This window comes from Ixodes scapularis, unplaced genomic scaffold, assembly GCF_016920785.2.
Source record: "Ixodes scapularis isolate PalLabHiFi unplaced genomic scaffold, ASM1692078v2 PGA_scaffold11__112_contigs__length_91849675, whole genome shotgun sequence".
Taxonomy (NCBI): Eukaryota; Metazoa; Arthropoda; class Arachnida; order Ixodida; family Ixodidae; genus Ixodes; species Ixodes scapularis.
The window spans coordinates 54,130,537-54,149,090 of record NW_024609837.1 but is presented as its reverse complement, the minus strand read 5'-3'; the positions used below and the strand labels follow the sequence as shown (position 1 = coordinate 54,149,090).

At 49.6% G+C, this 18,554-nt stretch overlaps 1 protein-coding gene across 1 annotated transcript; it reads right to left on the bottom strand.

Annotated features, from left to right (window-relative positions):
• Positions 1 to 261: 261 nt before the first annotated feature.
• Positions 262 to 13,157, bottom strand: LOC120836564 (probable glutamate receptor). Its single transcript, XM_040205534.1, has 4 exons — positions 13,116 to 13,157; positions 11,030 to 11,130; positions 5,284 to 5,371; positions 262 to 657 (listed from the first exon to the last, which is right to left on the bottom strand). The coding sequence occupies exons 1-4, from the start codon at positions 13,155 to 13,157 to the stop codon at positions 262 to 264; spliced, it is 627 nt and encodes a 208-aa protein (XP_040061468.1).
• Between the last annotated feature and the right edge of the window lie 5,397 nt (positions 13,158 to 18,554).

Here is an 18,554-nt window from a genome sequence, read left to right as displayed (position 1 = left end):
CGCTATAACTTAGCAGACGATGCCGGTCGGCAAACTGACTCGGAAAGATTGCGGCTAAGCGCTACAAGCGGCGGACGCTGGTACTACAGAAATACATTCTGGTTACTTTTGGGTCCCCCCTCTTACACACGCGGTGACAACTCACTGCAGATGCTTTAAGCGAAAAATGGCATTCAATCCTTTGCGTGAAAATGTCATAACTTTCGTTATCGATCGGTTTAGACAAAAACCATTAACCAAACACCAAATGAAAAAAAAAAGTCATAAAAAAAAGGTAATGATTTTTGAGCGTTTGGAAAAATATCGGATTACGACCTTGCTGATCTTACCCTGCGACAGGATAGTGCGGACAAACAGGCCGAAGGCACTCGAGGCCTCTGCGCGGCGTCTCACGGCTCGGAGACGCCCCAAGCGCGAAGGGCGAGGAGCCCCGGCCAAGCAGGCCACGTAGGCGGCCCAGGTGGCCAGTAGCGTCACGGCAATGACGAACCAGACGAGGCCGGAGAAAGCGCTGAGGAATCCGAACACGTTCTTGGAGAACTGGAACGGCCTTCCGGCGAATATGACGATGTCCTCGTAGGCCCAGGGAAAGGACGGGTGGGCCGCAGAGACGCGGGAACTGGTCATGATGAAAGGGCCAGGTGATATGTCCGCTTCCTGCAGCACAAATGTCCCCGTGAGTTTCTCAGCTCTAGAGGGACCATGTTTTAACGTTGAATGTTTGGGTTCCTTGAGCGCTAGTGCAGTAAGTTATTAACTTGGGCTGGTTCGGTTTCAAAAAATCGAAACAGCACAAAAGTAGACGAATGACACCAGGAAGAAAAAATAGACGCAATGCGTTGGTACACCTTCAACTACATTTATTACCGCAGCGTCTTGTGTTCGCACTATGTTCCTCGTGTCCTTCGTCTGTTCTTTTCGCTGTTTTGTCTTTTTTATGAGGTGGGCGAGTTTTCTGGCGGCTCATATTACATTCCCTCATTCCGTTCCCACTCCAGTCCGGGTGGCAACTCATGGCTGAAATAGGACCTCAGTATGAAGTTTAAATATTCACCCTTTAAAAAAAGGAGTTACAACTATAAAATCCCTGCGTTTTTATTTTTCACATTCGGCACGCTAACCATTTCGGTCTGGCAAACAGCTGAAGGTCACTGTTGGTTCATTTATGAGTCACGCGAAACCATGGTGTCACCTGACGTTACGAAGTCACGTGACGCCCCAAAGTCACGTGACGTCAGAAAGTTACATGACGTCACGCGACACCGTTTCATAGGACATCCCTATACGCGATGAGGAGCTCGCTAGGGGCGCTTCTGTTTTTCTCACTATGGTTAGTGTCTCGCGGGGAAGGAGCGACCAGTCACACCGGAGTCCGGAACCCAAGTGTTTCATTATCACTTTTCATCGAACTGAAGATGACCCAGAGCATGCGCACTCGCAGAGACGGAAGTACGCGTCGCCGCGAGGCGCGCGGGTGGAAACTGTCGAGTCATCACTACATCTCCCCTTCTGAGTTTTTACAAATCCAGACGTACCGTTCGCCTAACTTGGTGGCCCAACCGAGTCACTGTTATCGGCGTATTCTCCGCCGTCAACGCCTCCGTCGACGTTGTTGTTGACGTGGGGTTCGTCAAGTTCGTCGGCGCTGGTGTTGGTGCAGGCTCAACTACGGTCGCCAGTGGTTGGCCCAGACTTGTTCTTGCCGTTGAGACCACCGGGCTGGCTGGAGCCGTAGTCTCGTTGGTCAAACCGCCAGGATCCGGAGCGTCGAAGACCGCCAGAGACGCATCGAATGGTACCAGGTGACAGCGGTTGCGTTGCAGGACTCCTGTCCCGGTCTCAACTACGTAGGAGCGGGGCCGCCTCGCTGGACTGAGGACTGTTGCTCGGCACCGCACGTGTTGTACCCACACGTCCTCTCCTAAGGACAGCGGGCGAAGTTGGCGAGCAGCGTGACGGCGATTTAAGTCCTTTCGCTGTCGTCTTCGGGACTCCCCGTCTTTTCTTTTGAAGTCCCGTCGTGATGGCCGCCCCGGCTGCAACGTCTCTCGCATCTTCGGTACCCTTGTTTGCAACCGTCGGCCCATTAGCAGTTGTGACGGGCTGTAGCCGGTCACTCCAGGAGTGTCTCGATACACGAGGAGGGCCATGTGCGGTCCGCACCATACGCTCCGCTTCCCCATTCGCCTGTGGGTAGCGTGGGCTGCTCGTGATGTGGTGTAAACCGTAGCTCTGGGCGAACTCAGCGAACTTTTTCGAAGAGAACTGCGGTCCATTGTCAGATAGCAGCACGTCGGGGATCCCAAACCAGGTGAATGTGCTCTTGACTGCTGCGATGACGGACGTTAATGTCGTCGACGTCAGGCTGATGACCTCTGGGAAGCGGGAGTAATAATCCATGACGAGCACGTTGTGCCTCCCCTCGATCTTGGACAGATCCGCACCGACTCTCGGCCACAAATGACTGGGAGTCGGTGTACTGATGAGTGGCTCGGAGCGCTGTGCTCTTGTTTGGGCGCACCGCTCACAGGCTGTCATCTACGTGTATCTACGGCTGGCTGTAGCGAGTTTCGGTGGTCGTGAGAGCCCTCGATACATAGGCCACTACCCGTATCTCGCAAGAGGGCTGATCTTGGAGCATGACGGCCCCGAGTTCGTAAGAACTTGCATCAACTGAAACTACTGTCGAGTATGACGGGTTGTACTTGGCCAAACAGATATGAGAGCTAAGCATGCTCTTTAACTTCTCAAAGGTAGCTTGCTGGCTTGGTACCCAGTACCACGAGTTGCGCTGTTGCAGCAGTTCTCTGATTGGTGCCGTGACGTTGGAGAGGTGTGGGATGATAAGATAACCCAGAGCATGCGCACTCGCAGGGACGGAAGTACGCGTCGCCGCGGGGCACGCGAGTGGAAACTGTTGAGTCATCACTACAGTTAGTGCACATGTTACCCACCCGGTTATGTTTTCATTTTCATAGTGCATAGAAGCTTGGCATTGCACGTGCTTGCACCAGCAGTGGACGCTGAAGTATCCTCACTCTAGGTTGTGAAAAATTCCACCAGGCGTCGATACATAAACTCTTTGCCGCGAATAGGCTTCTTACTTATAAGGCCGCAGGGCCCATACGCGTGTAACGCTGGAATGTGTCGAACAGATTAACCTGTTGTTTTTCTCATTGAATTCGGCTTATAAAACAGTTTGGCAATAATAGTCAGAAAGGTCACGGCTTTCACAGATCTACAACTTATTTCCCATTATTATTATGTAACGAATAAATACAGCGTTTGTGCTAATATTCTGATAAGCAAGTTGACAGATGTATGCTGTGAATGGACGTGCTCAATATATATTGCAACATAAAAGAATGTGTTTAAGGTGGTACAGCCAGCACGGAGAATGAAGACAGAATTCTTCTGGACGTATTAACAGCGAAAGATTTACCTGCAACAACACTTAAAAAAAACAAGCGAGCTGCTGGTGATTCATGGTAATAAAAAAAAAGTATCTTACAACCCCCTGTAACACTGAATTAGAGCGCAGCTCTTGAGGAGGAGGAGGGAAGGGTACTGAGGGGAGCGTACCTATACCCGTCCCTCCTGCACCTCCCCATCCTGCGTGCTACTAGACTCTCCGGAGGACCACGTGACGTCGTCGGGGTCACGAGACCTCACGGGGTCAAGTGACCTCACGGGAGTCAAGTGACCTCACGGAGTCACGTGACGTCACCAGGGTCACGTGACACCACGGGATCACGTGAGCCCCGCGAGGTCACGTGACGTCATCGCCATCGTTATCATCACGATCACGATGACGTCATCAGTGATGGTGTCATCAGTGACGTCAGCAGTGATGACATAATCATCGTGATGATGCCGATGAGGATGCCGTCATCGTGATGGCGTCATCAGTAACGTCACTGATGTCACAAGGGATGACGTCACTGATGGCGTCATCAGTAACGTCATCGTGATGATGAGGATGACGTCAACAGTGACGTCATCACGATAACGTCACTGATGACGTCATCAGTGACGTCATCGTGATGGTGACGTCATAAGTAACGTCACAAGTGATGACGTCATTAGTGACGTTACCAGTGATGTCACACGTCCCATAATGCACCGCGCGGTTACGCCGACGCCGACGGCGACGGCGACGCCGCTCAAGTCGGAAACGGGCGCCTAAGAGCTGCGCTCTAAAACCCGAGACTCAGGAACACAGAAAGGGACGAACACAACACAATGTCTCAGACACAGCTGAAAGTTTATTTGCCAGACACTCGTCTATAAAGGCGAGCCCCCCCGTGCCCCAACCGACATCCACAGTCCCGAAGGTCAAGCCGCTTCCTCCTGTCTGGTCCATCGTCAGCAGCCCTCCTCGCACACACATACATGCACATACATACATTCACACACACAACAGCCCTCCTTGCACATGCACATGCATACATAGACACACAAGCTGCGGCACCTAGCGCGTGTGCATGTATGTGCGTGCGAGGAGGGCTGCTGACGATGGACCGGACAGGAGGAAGCGGCTTGACCTTCGGGATTTTGGATGTCGGTTGGGGCACGGGGGGCTCGCCTTTTAGAGCGCAGCTCATAGGCGCCCGTTTCCGGCTTGAACGGCGTCGGCGTCGGCGTCGGCGTCAGCGTCAGCGTAACCGCGAGCCCCCCCCCCCCCCCCCCCCCGAGGACCTCGGGAGGATTTCGGGTTCCTGCGGGAGGACCTCAAAAGGACCTCGGGAGGACCTCGGGTTCCTTCGGGAGGACTTCGGGTACCTTCGGTGAACCTCGGGTTTTAAACGAGTGTCTGACAAATAAACCTTCAGCTGTGTTTGAGACTTTGTGTTGTGTTCGTCTCGTTCTGTGTTCCTGATTATTACCATAAAGGTTTAGCATCGGAAATTCTGTCGTATTGTCCCGTTACTCTCCTGGTGTCATAAACTGCTAGAGAAGGATTTGGTAACACGGTGCCGTATATGTTATGCCCTTGAATGTGCGTCACGATGACTTCCGTCACGGAAATGCTCGTTCCTTATTCTGATGCCGGCGTTTCCTCGTGTAGAAATGTAAAACAGCTGTCCCTCTTCTATTGGTCATGGCATTGTAAGGTGTCTTTTTCAAATCTTGCGGTTATACATTTTTTTAGTTGTATCCTCCGCGTGATAATGCTACTGGAGAGCATGAATAATTCGTGCAACACGGAGAACTTATTTAGAAGCAGTTCGTATCGATCCATCTTGAATGAACGCGGCAAAGACAGCAGTGGTTGTCACTCACGTTACGAACGAGCATTCCTATTTTTCCGCTCCATGTTCCGTTTTGCAGCACTCCGTAGCGTCCGTCCGCAGGCTTGACGAAGGTGCAACTGCCCGGAAGAAGGAAATAAACAGTGATGAGAACAGGTGGCGTAGTTTGCATAACTAACGTTCAAAGTAAACTTTTGACATCCACGAAGCATTGAACAGGCATAAGCGTATGCGCGGCAGGTTTCCAAGTCAAGAAAAGAGCGATGCATTTCAACTTCAACGATGCAGTTCAACGACTTCTGTATACCTCAGACGCTCAGACACGTGAACAGAAGGCGTTCAGTTACATCGAAAAATCTTCGTTTCTGTTCCAAACTCTAGACGTTATAATATTAAGATCAGAATGAGAAACATTTAAAACCAGTAGCGGCTTCGGCGCTGGATACCTCCCTGTTACGCAGTGTAAACCACACTATGGGTCGCGATCGCAAAGGAGATCGCGAAGCAACTCGGGAACTTTAGAAATGGCCAATTTTGTGTCTCTGCGATGGCGTGGATGAAAACAAAGCACAAGCCGCAGCTCAACATCCAGCCGATGTTGAGCTGCGAGCAAATCAAGTGCATGCCACATGCACGAACGCTGAAAATGGCACCGGCCAGAAGCCCGAGTCGAAACGCCGTACTGCTTTTCGCATTCGTTGCATAAACCAAGGAGAGAGTTGATAGCGATCCCATAACAACCGTGAATGTCTATGGCGTCGCCATCTTCAAAAGTCAAGAAGACGCAAGTTCGGTTGAGCCATGTCTTGCAAGTAACGTCATTCATTTTAACTTGTTCTTGATAACGAAAACAAATTCGGTGGTACAAAGTGTACTCTTCAAAAGGTACATCCTCAGCAGCAAGGCCACCCTAGAATCCCAATTGCAGCTGGTGGGACATCAGTGCAGGCGATAAAAACACTGCGCTGGTTTCTCCAATTTCGCTCGAATTTACGATCAAATAGTAAGGTTATGAGCTAGGCCACCATAATAGACCATTATCGGAAGTGTGCCGTCTGTTGAGAGCTGTGGAATCCATGCACAATGGCAGACACAAAAGACACCGCTAACGCTGGAACACTAGAAATTCTACTAATGCCACGACATCTAATGGTTGCATCCCGAGAGAACCTGCGGGTAACTTTCGGAAATCGGGTCAAATGTGTTAGTCAGTCAACGTTTCTCCTGCACAAAACTTCCTTCAAAATATGATACGTACGCTTCTTTTCATCTAGCGGTAAATGAGGAAGACTTTGAAAAAAAATCTGCATTCCTCGGATTTGCGGCTAGAGGCTTGCCTTTTTCGACCGTTCTTTGGTCAGCTTAGGCCCTACGATGGGCATGATGCTGCGAAGTCTTCGCCAAAACAGGGCTCAAAAGAAAACCGCCCTTTAGACTGTTAAATCTAGACCCGCGAAGTGTCGTCAACAAAACTGAGAAACTGGAAAGTATTTTTTTTTTTTGCATTCGATTTTGACGTGACTGTAAAAAAAAAGAAACTTGGTTGCACAGCCAAATTGAAGATAGTGATACTTTCCTAGGGAGGTTTTAATGTTTCCCGGCGTGATCACGGGGTTCTAGGAAAGTATCGGAGGGGGCAGGGTCGTTGCCCTACTCGTGAAAGACAGCCTTGCATGCATGTTTATTAAGCACGGTTATGACTGCAAAATGGTTTGGGTTTCCGTTCGTTATGGCTGCCAGTCGTTGCTCATAGGAGGGTTGTACAGGCATCCTCAAGCAAGTACTGATGTTCTTACGAGTTTATCGGGTTCTCTTCGAGCCAAACTTAAACATTTATCAAGTGTTGTATTGACTAACGACTTTAAGTTACCAGGCATCGACTGGAACAATGTTATTCTTATGAGCAGCTGCGAGCATTCGAGGCTACTTGTTGACATAGCTCTTAGCAATAATTTGAGCTAAAGAATGCACCACACGCCGGTGCAATGAGAGCGAATCTTTACTCGATGTCATGTTTTTATTTCTGGCCTTAGCTTAAAAAAATAGTTTTGGTGTATCAATTGAGGAGGGCATATCGTATCATTCAATTGTTGTTTGTGACTTACACCACCTCAAAGTACGCGTAGTGAAAATCTGTTGAAACGGTTTTCCGATTTCACTCGGGCAAATGACGTCGACATTCCTGATTTCCTCAAAGAAGCAGTTGAAGAGTTTTTTGTGATATGCAAAATGAACGGAGATTGTGGCTATAGATTATGTTTCTTTTTTAAGCATGTTTGGGGGGGGGGGGGGGGGGGGTCCTAGCATGCATCGAAAGGTTTGTTCCCGAGCGTACAACAAAAAGAAGCAAAATCTATGGGTGACGCGCGATATTTTACATACGCAAGATACACCGCATAGAAAGATGCCAACCGTGTCTAAAGGGTACGCTTCTTTCCCTTCGCCAACAACTACCTGTCCTCGTATGTAACTCTAGATAATCATATAAAAAAAAAAAAAAAACTTTTGTCGAAGAAACAAACATAGAAGAGAACGTTCCCTTTTGTGTATGTTCCTTCGACTAAACATTCTTTTTTTTTTTGCCTTTTCTGCATTGCGCAGTGAGCGGTAACGGTATGGCAGCGCTTCAACGGAACGATCCTGAACTGAGCGCACTGACCGACCACTTGGAGGCACGAAGGGGAACGATTCCTTGAGCCTTTTCCTTGAGCTCCTGGTAACCCTTACTTACTAGTCTTCGAGAAGGGATTTTCCAAGCCTAAAACGACGACCCGACATCTGATCACATTGGCTACAGCAGGACTCGCGCGAGGATTCGAGAGACGTACTACTGGCCCAAGCTCCCCGAAGTCTGTCCATCTCTACACACGATCGTGCCACGAGGGACAGCGACGGAAGAAACCTTCGACGAAGCCGGCAGGCCTCCTGCAGCCGATCGCAGCTCCGACTGCACCGTTCCAGTAGATTGAAATCAATTTAATTGGACCTTTCCCGCCGTCGGCGCAGGGAAAGCGTTGAATAATTGCGGCAACTGATTACCTTACCCAGTACGCCGAGACAAAGGCACTCCCGTCAGGAACCGTTGTAGAAGTAGACAAGTTCGTCGAGTCCATCGTCCTCCGACACGGCGCTCTCCAAGTCCTGATTACGGACCGAGGCTTATTGTTCATGGCGCAACTGACACAATGGATACACCACCTGAGCCACACCGACCACCGCCGAACCACGGCATACCACCCACAGACCAGCGGGTTGACGGATCAATTAAACAAGACCATCGCCGACATTATCTCGATGTGCGTGGACGTGGACCAAAAGACGTCGGAGGAGGTTTTGCCCCACGTCACGTTTGCATACGATTCGGCGGTTAAGAGACCACTGAGATTACACCTCTTCAGCTGGTGCACGTTAGAAAGGTGACGACAATGCTCGACTCCATGCTGCCCCACGACCTGACAGACGACAACACCGACGACGCCCAGCTGGCCACCCAACGGGCAGAAGAGGTCCGCCTGCTAGCCCGCCTTCGGATAGAGGACCAACAACGTGTCGACGCTGGCCGGTACAACCTCCGTCAAAGCGACGTGGAGTTCCAGCCCGGAGACAGGGTGTGGATGTGGAGGCCCATTCACCGCCGCGGTGCCAGCAAGAAAACTATTAGAACGTTAATTCGGACCGTGCAAGGTCATTCGCTGCATTGGTCACTTGAACTACGAGGTGCTCTCCGACGGAACCCGACCACCAGGACGCGCTCTCCGACGGAACCCGAAGTGCTCCACGTCATTTCACTCAAGCCGTTATATGCGTGTTAGAACTGTGACGCTGCATGTTTATTTCATCTCGCAGTATTTTTTATTCGCCATTCTTGTTTTCTTTTCGCGTTGCATCGGGACGATGCGCTTTTAAAGGGAGTGATAGTGCCGCGCGCGGGGCCGAGCAAGCAACGCTCGGTCACAGACTTCTAGAAGATCCGCATTTATTCTTACTCGGGACGTAGTTTTTATCATTTCGTCCTGCTTTCTTGTTCTCTGAAAGTGCCTGTTCATTCTCACCCCCAACGCTCGACGGTCTAATCTTTTGGGTAGAATTTTCGAGATGCTGCCGCACGCAAGGTAAGGAGCTGGGCGAGACTTTGTCGAGTGAGTCTCGCTCGTGCTTGCTATTATGCCGCCAAATCGCCGCGCGCTTTTCTGCTGTCTCGACGCTCGTTTTCTTTTCAGGCCGAAAGCCTTCGATGTCTCATCGTTCAGTAGACCTTTAGAAAACACGTCGGCGACACGAAAGACATCAAATCAAAAGGTGCCAATGATACGGCGCCAGAAGTGCGTCGTCAGAGAGCGTGCTGTCTTCGGAGGTTTGCTATCACCGGGACCGCAGCCAACGCCACGATCCGAGTGAGCCGATGAAACGGCGCCAAAAGTGCGACGTCAAAGAGCGCGCTGTTTTTGGAGGTTCGCTATCACGTTTACGTGACCACTTAGTCGGATTAGAGGCAATACAAATAAGAAGGATGACAAAGCGAATTAGGTAAATTAGGTGTCTGTCTTTAATGCACCGGCGCTTGAGCTTTCTGCTTCAAGTCATCTTAGGGATAACAAAAGAGACCCTATGTGAATTTTGGGGGGACGTCAAGGCCGGGACGTTTCTTAATATCGAGTTTTAAAAGCATATTCAATGTACCACGCTCACTCATTTAGACATCAGGCATAGGTAAGGAGTGAGCATAGAAAACTGGCAACACATCATTGTCTTGAATGAAAACGCATTTGAAGTGTTCATTAAATGCACCGTAAATTATTTGTTTGGCACAAGCTCGCCGATAAAACGTTTATTTTCAGTTCATTATTCATCGCCTCGTCGCCTTCATCCTTTAGATTATGATCGCGGGCGGTCGGCAGCATCGACTGCAAATAGTGGCACCATCCTTAGAAGGAGCAATGGACATTTCCAGATGTACGCAGCGCCCCCCATCATGTTTTTGACGCATTATGTCGATCCATCCGATGTACGGGGCAGTCTGTGAAATGGTATCCATAAATAGAAAGATGGGCTCATGTTTGTTTATTAGCACTTTGCGATTTCGGAGCAGTGGTAAGAGAGACGGAACTGAGCCGGTTTCAGGATCTACGGAGGGTACTAGCTGGCCCGAGCGATGCAGTGCCAACACCTCCTAGACAGCTTTCAAACCTGCGCGTCACCTGACATGACGTCACGTCCCGTAGGCCTGCCCGGGCACTGATTGGATGCGAGTGCCGTATCAGCCTTCGCGTGGGACTATGACAGGAAACAAGTCCCACGCGAACGCTGACGCGGCACTCGCATCCAATCAGCGCCTTCTCCGGGACGTGACGTCATGTCACGTGACGCGCAGGCTTGAAAGCTGTCTAGGAGGTGTTGGCAGCGAGTGATTTATGAGAGGCCTTCTGGATTTTTAGACCTTACGCGTAGACTGCCCCTTTCTTAAATGGGGGGAGGGGGGGGGGTAGTCGTGTTTACTTATGACGCGATAAACTTTCTTACTGCCGAATTCATAAACCTTATTCCCAACTGAGGCGCCCCTCCACTTCCTCGAGGAAGGCGCGAGGGCCGGCGCTGGCGAATGGCGAGGACGGATAAGCAGCCTAGGCCGCCTATCCGTCGTCGCCATGGGCCAGCGCCGGCCCTTGCGCCTATCTTGGGGAAGTGGAGGGGCGCCTCAGTGAATTCCGCGGTTAGGGTGCATAATCGGCTGTAACTTTTCAGTTGTTTCTAGAACTGACTCGTGAACGGCGTCTTACTTGAGCTTCAGCGCCTGAATGATGTGCATCATGAGGTTTCCCACAATTCCAGTGAGGATCGTCTGACCATTTCGCTGCACAGCGTCCAGATACGGTGGAAACTGAAACCGAGAAAAACTTGGTGAAGAGGACGGGCGATCCAAGAGTCTCACTTGTGTGCGTCTCCTGAGTTAAAACAGCCATGAAACGATCTTTCTACTTTCACTAAATACTACATAGAATCACTCATCAACGTTAATAACTGAATAAACGTGCCTTAGTTTTTCTTTCTAGGTAATGGCAGTCACCGAAAACTTACAGGAGGACGCTTAAGCTTCACCTTTAAGAGTGAAAGGGATAGCTCACTATAACCCCCCCCCCCCCCCCCCTGCCCCTCGTTCCCAGCCGTCCACGTGTGTCTGCGCGACCTAGCCGGTAGCGTGTCTGGCTCGCAACCGATGCGTTTTGAGTTCCATCTTGCTTCGCCAACATTTTTTCGTGATGTTTTTTAAGGCAAATCAATCACTTATCGACCAATCAAGATTTTCTCGTCCCACCGACAGGAGATTGACTTGAAAAGTGTTTAGTCTGGAAACGGTACAATGTTTTGTTGTTGTTATTTTTTTTGTTTGTTTGTTTTCGGAGGATTAAAATAAAAATGGAGCGTTGTTATGTTTTGAGCGTTCGCTGGTTAATTTTGTTGCTCGATTCTGGGTTCCACACGTGAAAAAAAGCTTCTAAACGTTGTCCGGCTGACGCGACGCAGGTTCCAGTACTCCCCCGGGTGCGCGCCACGAAGCTTTCATCAAAACTCGTCTTGCACGCCGCGATAATTCTTGCACGTCCAATCAGCCTTTCACCGGACAAGACCTTTCTTGTGGCTAGGGTGTAGTTGAGTGTTGTGCACGAACGCGGAATGCGTGAAGGCATCTCCGACCGCCAATCCGCGAGCCCAGAAGTTCGTCGCTTCTGCGCCGAAGCCTTCTCCAGCAGGACTATGCTTGTGTGCGCCGTCATCCTTTCGGTTAGTAAACCTAGTGGCGCTTTGCGTGAAGCCTTTCACGGTGTTCTGTTTCGATCTGTACGTAACAGCCGCGTACGATTGGTAGCAAACATCGATTTCTCTCTTGGACAACGACGTAACGGTGCGATGTTAGATTTTCGCGTCACTGTGGAGTGGCGAGCAGGTTAGGCTCGTCCTTGCTGGCGTCTGCTCGTCGTCTCCCTCGTTTGATGCGCTTGGGAAACGGACGAACCGCGCACATGTCGTCACGTGATCAATTCGTCCGCGGATCAGTCAGTCTTGTGGATCGACCATTAACATAGGCGGAATAAGCGCCTTGGCTCTAGCCGGTATTTTCCAGATGGCAATTGTTACATTAGTAGGACATCGCCGTGCCATCACGCTGACGATCTGTTCGTCGCGAAACTGAAACCAGAAACTGATAAGGGCGCCATGCGCTTCCAGTCCTCGGCAGGTTTTGAAGTTCAGCCTCCCTGCAACATTTGAAATCCCTTTCTTGAGGTTGTCAGCCAAGTCCTTTGCCGACTGAGCAATCCAGGGTCGGTGTTTGGAACGCACAAAAGCGAACTCGTGTTATGCTGCGTCCATCCCACGGCGTGTGTCGAAAATGAGAGCGAATCTTCGTTCAGGCACCATTCGCTTTTTCCCTGAAAGGCTTATCACACATACTGTACTTACTACACTCCGTTTTACCTGATGCTGTACCGCAGCGAAGGCTAGAAGCTCGAGCCCATAGCGTTAACAGCTGCCCCTTATGCACGAGAGCTTGTGCCGCCGAGATGTGCCCTGGAGCAAGGAGCTCGCGCTTGTAGCCTTCCGTGCGGTACATCGTAGGGTGAAACAGAGTATAGTCTTTGTCAGAAAGATCGAGCTTGTAATTTTCTAACAAACTGCTATTGCTCAAGTCACACGGTCGGACGTGTAATCATAATTTTAAGTATGGTGGTCTGTAGTACAAATCTGCGATCGCCATTCGAGTCTGATAATCACAGCCACTGGTTCGTTAATGACTACTGCGAGTCTGGCAAACAGCATGCTCTCAAGACTTAGCAACGTATCATTTTGTATGCCGCTCGACCTTACCGTCAGATATGCTACTCGTATGGGAGTCACTCCGGTGGGCATGTCAGGTATCTGCTCAAGCAAGTAGATAGGTCCCACACGGAGAGGTATCTGAAATTACTGAATTGAAATATAGCCTTAACTTCCAACAAACACCACCTCGCACGAGGCAAACTTAAGTCGATCGTGGTTCCGTAAAACCATTTATACCTGTTCATATATATGCTTACTTCGGTGGATGTCGATTCCATTCCCAGCCAATAGAAGTCGAGAGTACGCTATCACTCGAGGGATCATCGCAGGGGGCGTCTTTTTAAACGGGGAAGGGGGTAAGAGGAAAAAAGAACGAACACTCTTGGCATAATATTGTCATTAAGTACACCCTGTGTTCCAAAAGAGATTCAGTGTAAGTCACTCAACATGTTCGATGATTCATTTTAGAATTAGAGCCTACTACGGGAGGCTCCTGACCAGCTTTCTGACCCAGCTCTTTTGTTTGCGTTTGTTTTTAGCATGCGATTGGCTACTTTGTACATAGCGCTTCCAGCGGAAACACGCGATCGCCATTTTTTGTTGTTTTTCTCTTCAGAAGTTTGTTACGAATATTTATTCACTGCCAACTCAAAAAGCGCTTAATATATTCGCGCTCCTCGCTTCGAGAGACGCTCTTTGACCCTCTTATTGGAGCTACTTAGAATTGGCTGCCATAATGAGATGCCCCGAGCCTCGTGTTTCTAAAGGTGTCAGTGAGTGCAAGAAGTCCGATCCAAACGCGGAAAGGTGTCGCGCTAACAGAGCAGCAGAGTGTACGTTACATCCTTAATCTCGGCCTAATAAACCGCTGGGCAATAGACACCTTTGTTTGTCGAGAGCGAGAATCGATGGCACCGACCTCTTAAGAAAGGCAGGGAGCCCATCTAATTTTAGGTCCGCAGTGATAGAGATTGCGGCGGCGACAAAATCACGAAGCATGATTACGCCCACCTTTCTTAAACTCTCGGCGACCCTCGAAGTGAGTTAAATCGCGCGCTGGGGGCTTAACGAGCATTGTCCACGTCTCCCCACGATGAACCGCAGCTGACCTTACGGGCAATCCCATTTAATCAGGTGCTGCGATTTATCACGCCTATCTTGCGAAGGTCACGTGCAGTGTTGTACACGTTGCTCTAAAACAAGGCGGGTATAATTAGTTGTAACACGGCGACCATCGGCCTATATGTTTGTTAGCTAACACGACACGGGAAACCCGTAAACGTACACAACTGTGACCCATCCAAAACTGTGACCCATCCGTGTGGACATACGGGAGTACAACCGATCTAAAAATTAGCCTTTGATTTTTTTTTTTTATTTCTAGGTCCAGTTACTCCCTGAACGTTGTCGCGAAGGGCTCAGCAGAGCCCAGAATAACCGCCGGGCAGAAGCTCGCAGGGACGAGCCCTTTAACCTGATACACAAAACTTAAACCGCACCTATGACGACACGACTTCAACAGAGACCCCCTAGGGCATGTGCCTGCAACGGCCATTTTTACCAATTTTGAGTTGGCCGAATCACAAGGAAGTAACCCTTTCTTCGATCTGGGATCATACGACCACCACATGTGATTGTCAGATTAATGCCCAAAAATTGCAAATCCATTTTGTTGGGACCTCGGGACCTTAGACCCTGAGAGCACTTTGTAGAAATGTCTAAAATGTTCATAACCAGTTGAACACAGTCGTGGTCATGGTTAGATATAGGGTCAATAAGATAATTATCGACATATCTTAGAACTCTCAAAACGCGCTCATCTAGTCTCCAAGCAATGGCCATATCGCACTTCGCCAAATAAATATCCCTAAGCACAGGGGCTACGCTAGACCTAATACAGATGCACTCTTTTGCAAGGGGGTATCGCCCTTGTAGGCAACGTAGGTCGACTCGAGGGAGAAGTGCAGCAACTCCAGAAACGAGTCACTCGAAATACCTGAAGAGCTACTGAAGGCAACGAACCCACTGGTTTGGACACATTCTTACACGCCCGTCATGAGCTCACCATGGGGCATGAAATAATATAAAGAAAATATCCTCAGCATGAAACGACACATTGTCACACTATCCTGGGTTATCTCCCCTCAAGTCATCAACCAGAGCCTTTGAATTACGAATGAAAAAAGGGTAATTTAGGCTGAGCGAGGAAAGGTGGCGCTGGAGGAAAGAGGACACATGCAGCTTGCCCAAATACATGCCTTGTTTCAATCCCCACCCTTGTCCCTTTCAATCAATCGGGATGAGCGCCTCACCGGTGTGTAGTCGTGTATCACTAGTGCACGATGAGCGTTAAAGACCCCAACCTAGCAGTGGCATTGAACTGGCAAAATTTCTCATCTTTAGCTGAGACACCAGACGCCCAGAAGGCTGACTAAACTTACGCATAACACAAAATTAATACACGTCTACTACAACGCTTGCCCAGTGTCGTTAGGTAGCGAGGTAAAGCGTAGCATTTCATTTCGTATGTTACGTTAATCGACCGTCACGTCTCCCGGGGGCGAAGTGCGAAACTACCCTTTCGTTTACCTCTTTTGTCATGACGCGGACGACGTGATGTGCGATATTGAAGATGGCGTGTTACAGAACATAAACTGTTTGCGAGGTTGTTCAGTCTGATGGACATCAAGTTTTTCTCTTAATATTAGTCGCTCACTGCATACATTTGTGGCAGAGATGGTTTTCGCAGCGAAGTAATGATCTACCCAAAGTTCTGGGGAAATCAGTTAATAATAACAAAATCGAGTGTCGTTATCGACGGTGCATTTCTGGATCAGATTCGTCAATGCAGTCTTTATAATAACAACAAAACAACGATATCAAATGAAGCGATCGCACGTTAATTGCCTTCAGGTACAGGCTATGAGATTAGCGGTGCCCACTGTTTCCGAATTCAGAACGCTCTGAACTTGAGGCATAAGTGCATTTTTAAACTTCGGGCTTGTACAGATAGGCAGTAGGTATTTGTTTCTTTCGCGGTAGAAAAACGCGTCCTTACTGTGTCGTGAATATCGTCTTTTATATCTCTGCGTGTTAATGTGACCGGATTTAAGCACAGAGACGAGGCCGATGTTGATGCGTATACGACCCTCGAAGACAGATCTGGGTGATTGATCTGAAAGAACCATTTTCGTGGTACACACAAGAATCGAAAACAAACCATACATTTTTTTTTATAAAGAAAACATTACTAGGCAGGCAAACTGGTTCTTGTTCGACATACTAAAACCTGAGACGGAGGCAAAATGAATGAAAACATAACGTCTCAATTACTAGGTAGCTGAGCTGCTTCTTATTTAACATAGCCTGAGACGAAGAGAGAGAGAGAAATAAAAAATATTTATTTTAACACGCCTAGTCCGGCGCTCCCAATATAGCTTTACTACTCTTCCCCAAGTACGTTGTGGACGTGCTGGATCAGAAGTGGCAGTAGGTGTTGGTGATCTTTAGGTGGAGTGATCCAGCTATCCCAGGAGTTTGGGTGTAGGTCGGGGGCAGTTGGTGTAAGGTTGCAGATATGAGGGGTTTCGCTTGTGGACAATCCCACATCATGTGTATGTTGGAAGGGTGGCTTCCGCAATGGGGTGACAGTAGGGGCGTCCAGGGAGTCCTTGTATGTAGTGTTTGTAATGAGGGGTCATTAGAGTGTGAGTTTGAGCACGGCGTAAGATGGCACCCTCCTCGCGAGTGAAATGTGGAGGCGGATGGGGGAGAGCCGAGGCGGTCATACGCAGTTCTTTGAGGATAGCCGTTCGAGCTTTGTGGAGTTGCTTTCGGTGTTCACGTGGGTCGTAGGACTCAGGCCAGAGGGTAGGAGGCCCCGGATTTCCTTCAGCGCGGGAGAGCGCGTGCGCTCTTGATTTTCATCCCATGCCCTGGTGGCCTGGTATCCATTGGATGGTGACGTTCAGATGAGGGTGAGTAGTTAGGTGTTGTTGGATGAGGGCGTGTATATGGGGAGGGAGCGTGTTGTCCCGAAACTGTCGACAAGCTCCTTGACTGTCGGTGCGTATGAGAATCCGATCGTGATGATGTGTGGGGATGATGATGGCCTCGGCGATGGCAAGTGTTTCGGCAGCCGCAGGAGAGGGTACACCTTCATGCAGAGTGGTATGGGAGAAGGTATTGTTAGTCACTGCCGTGCGACATCGGTCAGGGTAATAGCTGGCATCAGTGAAGTAAAGGTCTGTATCCGGCGGTTCCCCTTGCTTCGTGAGACGTTTTACACGATCTTCTCTTCGAGAAGAGTGGGCTTCCGGACACATGTTTCGCGGTAGAGGAAGGACATGTAGACGTGGCAGTGAGTCCCATGGTGGGGAGGTTGGAGGGATGGAGGGGAGCTGGGGAGGTATCATAGTGCTGGTGGTCTAGTATTCGTCGGCCCTGTCGCGATGTACCTAGACGTTCATGTTGAGCGTGGCGATGCATGGTAATGCGCTCGTCCAAGGTGTTGAAGATGCCAGTTAGATGTAGTAGGTGGTTGGGTGCGAACCGTGGAAAGCCAAGTGTGAGTCGGGTGCACTTACGGAGCGCGGTTTCGAGTTTGCGGATTTGTGTGGTGGTGAGGGTGGCATAAGGTAGGTTGTACATGACTCGGGTGTAGACCAGGGCTTCGACCGTTTTACGCATCTCATGTTCTTTTAGACCTCGGTTGCGCCTGGATACTCTAGTGAGCATGTGTTGAATTTCGTTTATCTGCATGCTTTGTGATGAGTGATACCCACTCGTCCGCTTTGCCGTCCTGTTGGAGGAGGAAGCCTAGCACCCGTACGGTGCAACGGCGAGGGATGAGGGTGCCATTTATATGTAGTTGAATGAGTGCGCGGTAGTCGTCTGCCTTCTGTCCCGTAGCGTTAGAGACAACGATGTATTCTGTTTTTTGTGGGGGAGCACGTGAAGTCAAGTTGCGTTATGTGGGTGTGGATTGTGTCAGTCCGGCCTGCACCGTGGCTTCCTGGTCTGCTGGGGAGCCGGTGCAGCACCAAACGGTGATGTCGTCCGCATAGATATTGTGCTGTGGGTGCGAGATTTCGTGAAGTTTACCCGGGAGATTCTTCAAGGCTAGAGTGAATAATGTGGGAGAGAGAATAGCCCCCTGTGGTACTCCAGCTGTTAAGGCATGGTCAGGGGATATGAAGTCATTGACCTGTATCTGTACTGTTCGATCGGTTAGAAACGCTTTGACATAATTATACATTCTAGAGCCGGGAGCCGTGTCCAAGAGGTTATCTAGTATTGTGTGGTGCGCTACAGAGTCAAAAGCTTTGTGAATGTCTACGCTTGCTATGGTACACAGTTGTGTAGTACTGGCATTCTGGTATATATCTTCGTAATGCGAAGCATGGCATCTTGTGTGCTAACATGTGATTGAAAGCCCGTCATAGTGTATGCTAAGGAATCTTTGGTCTCTAGATGCCATTGAAGGCG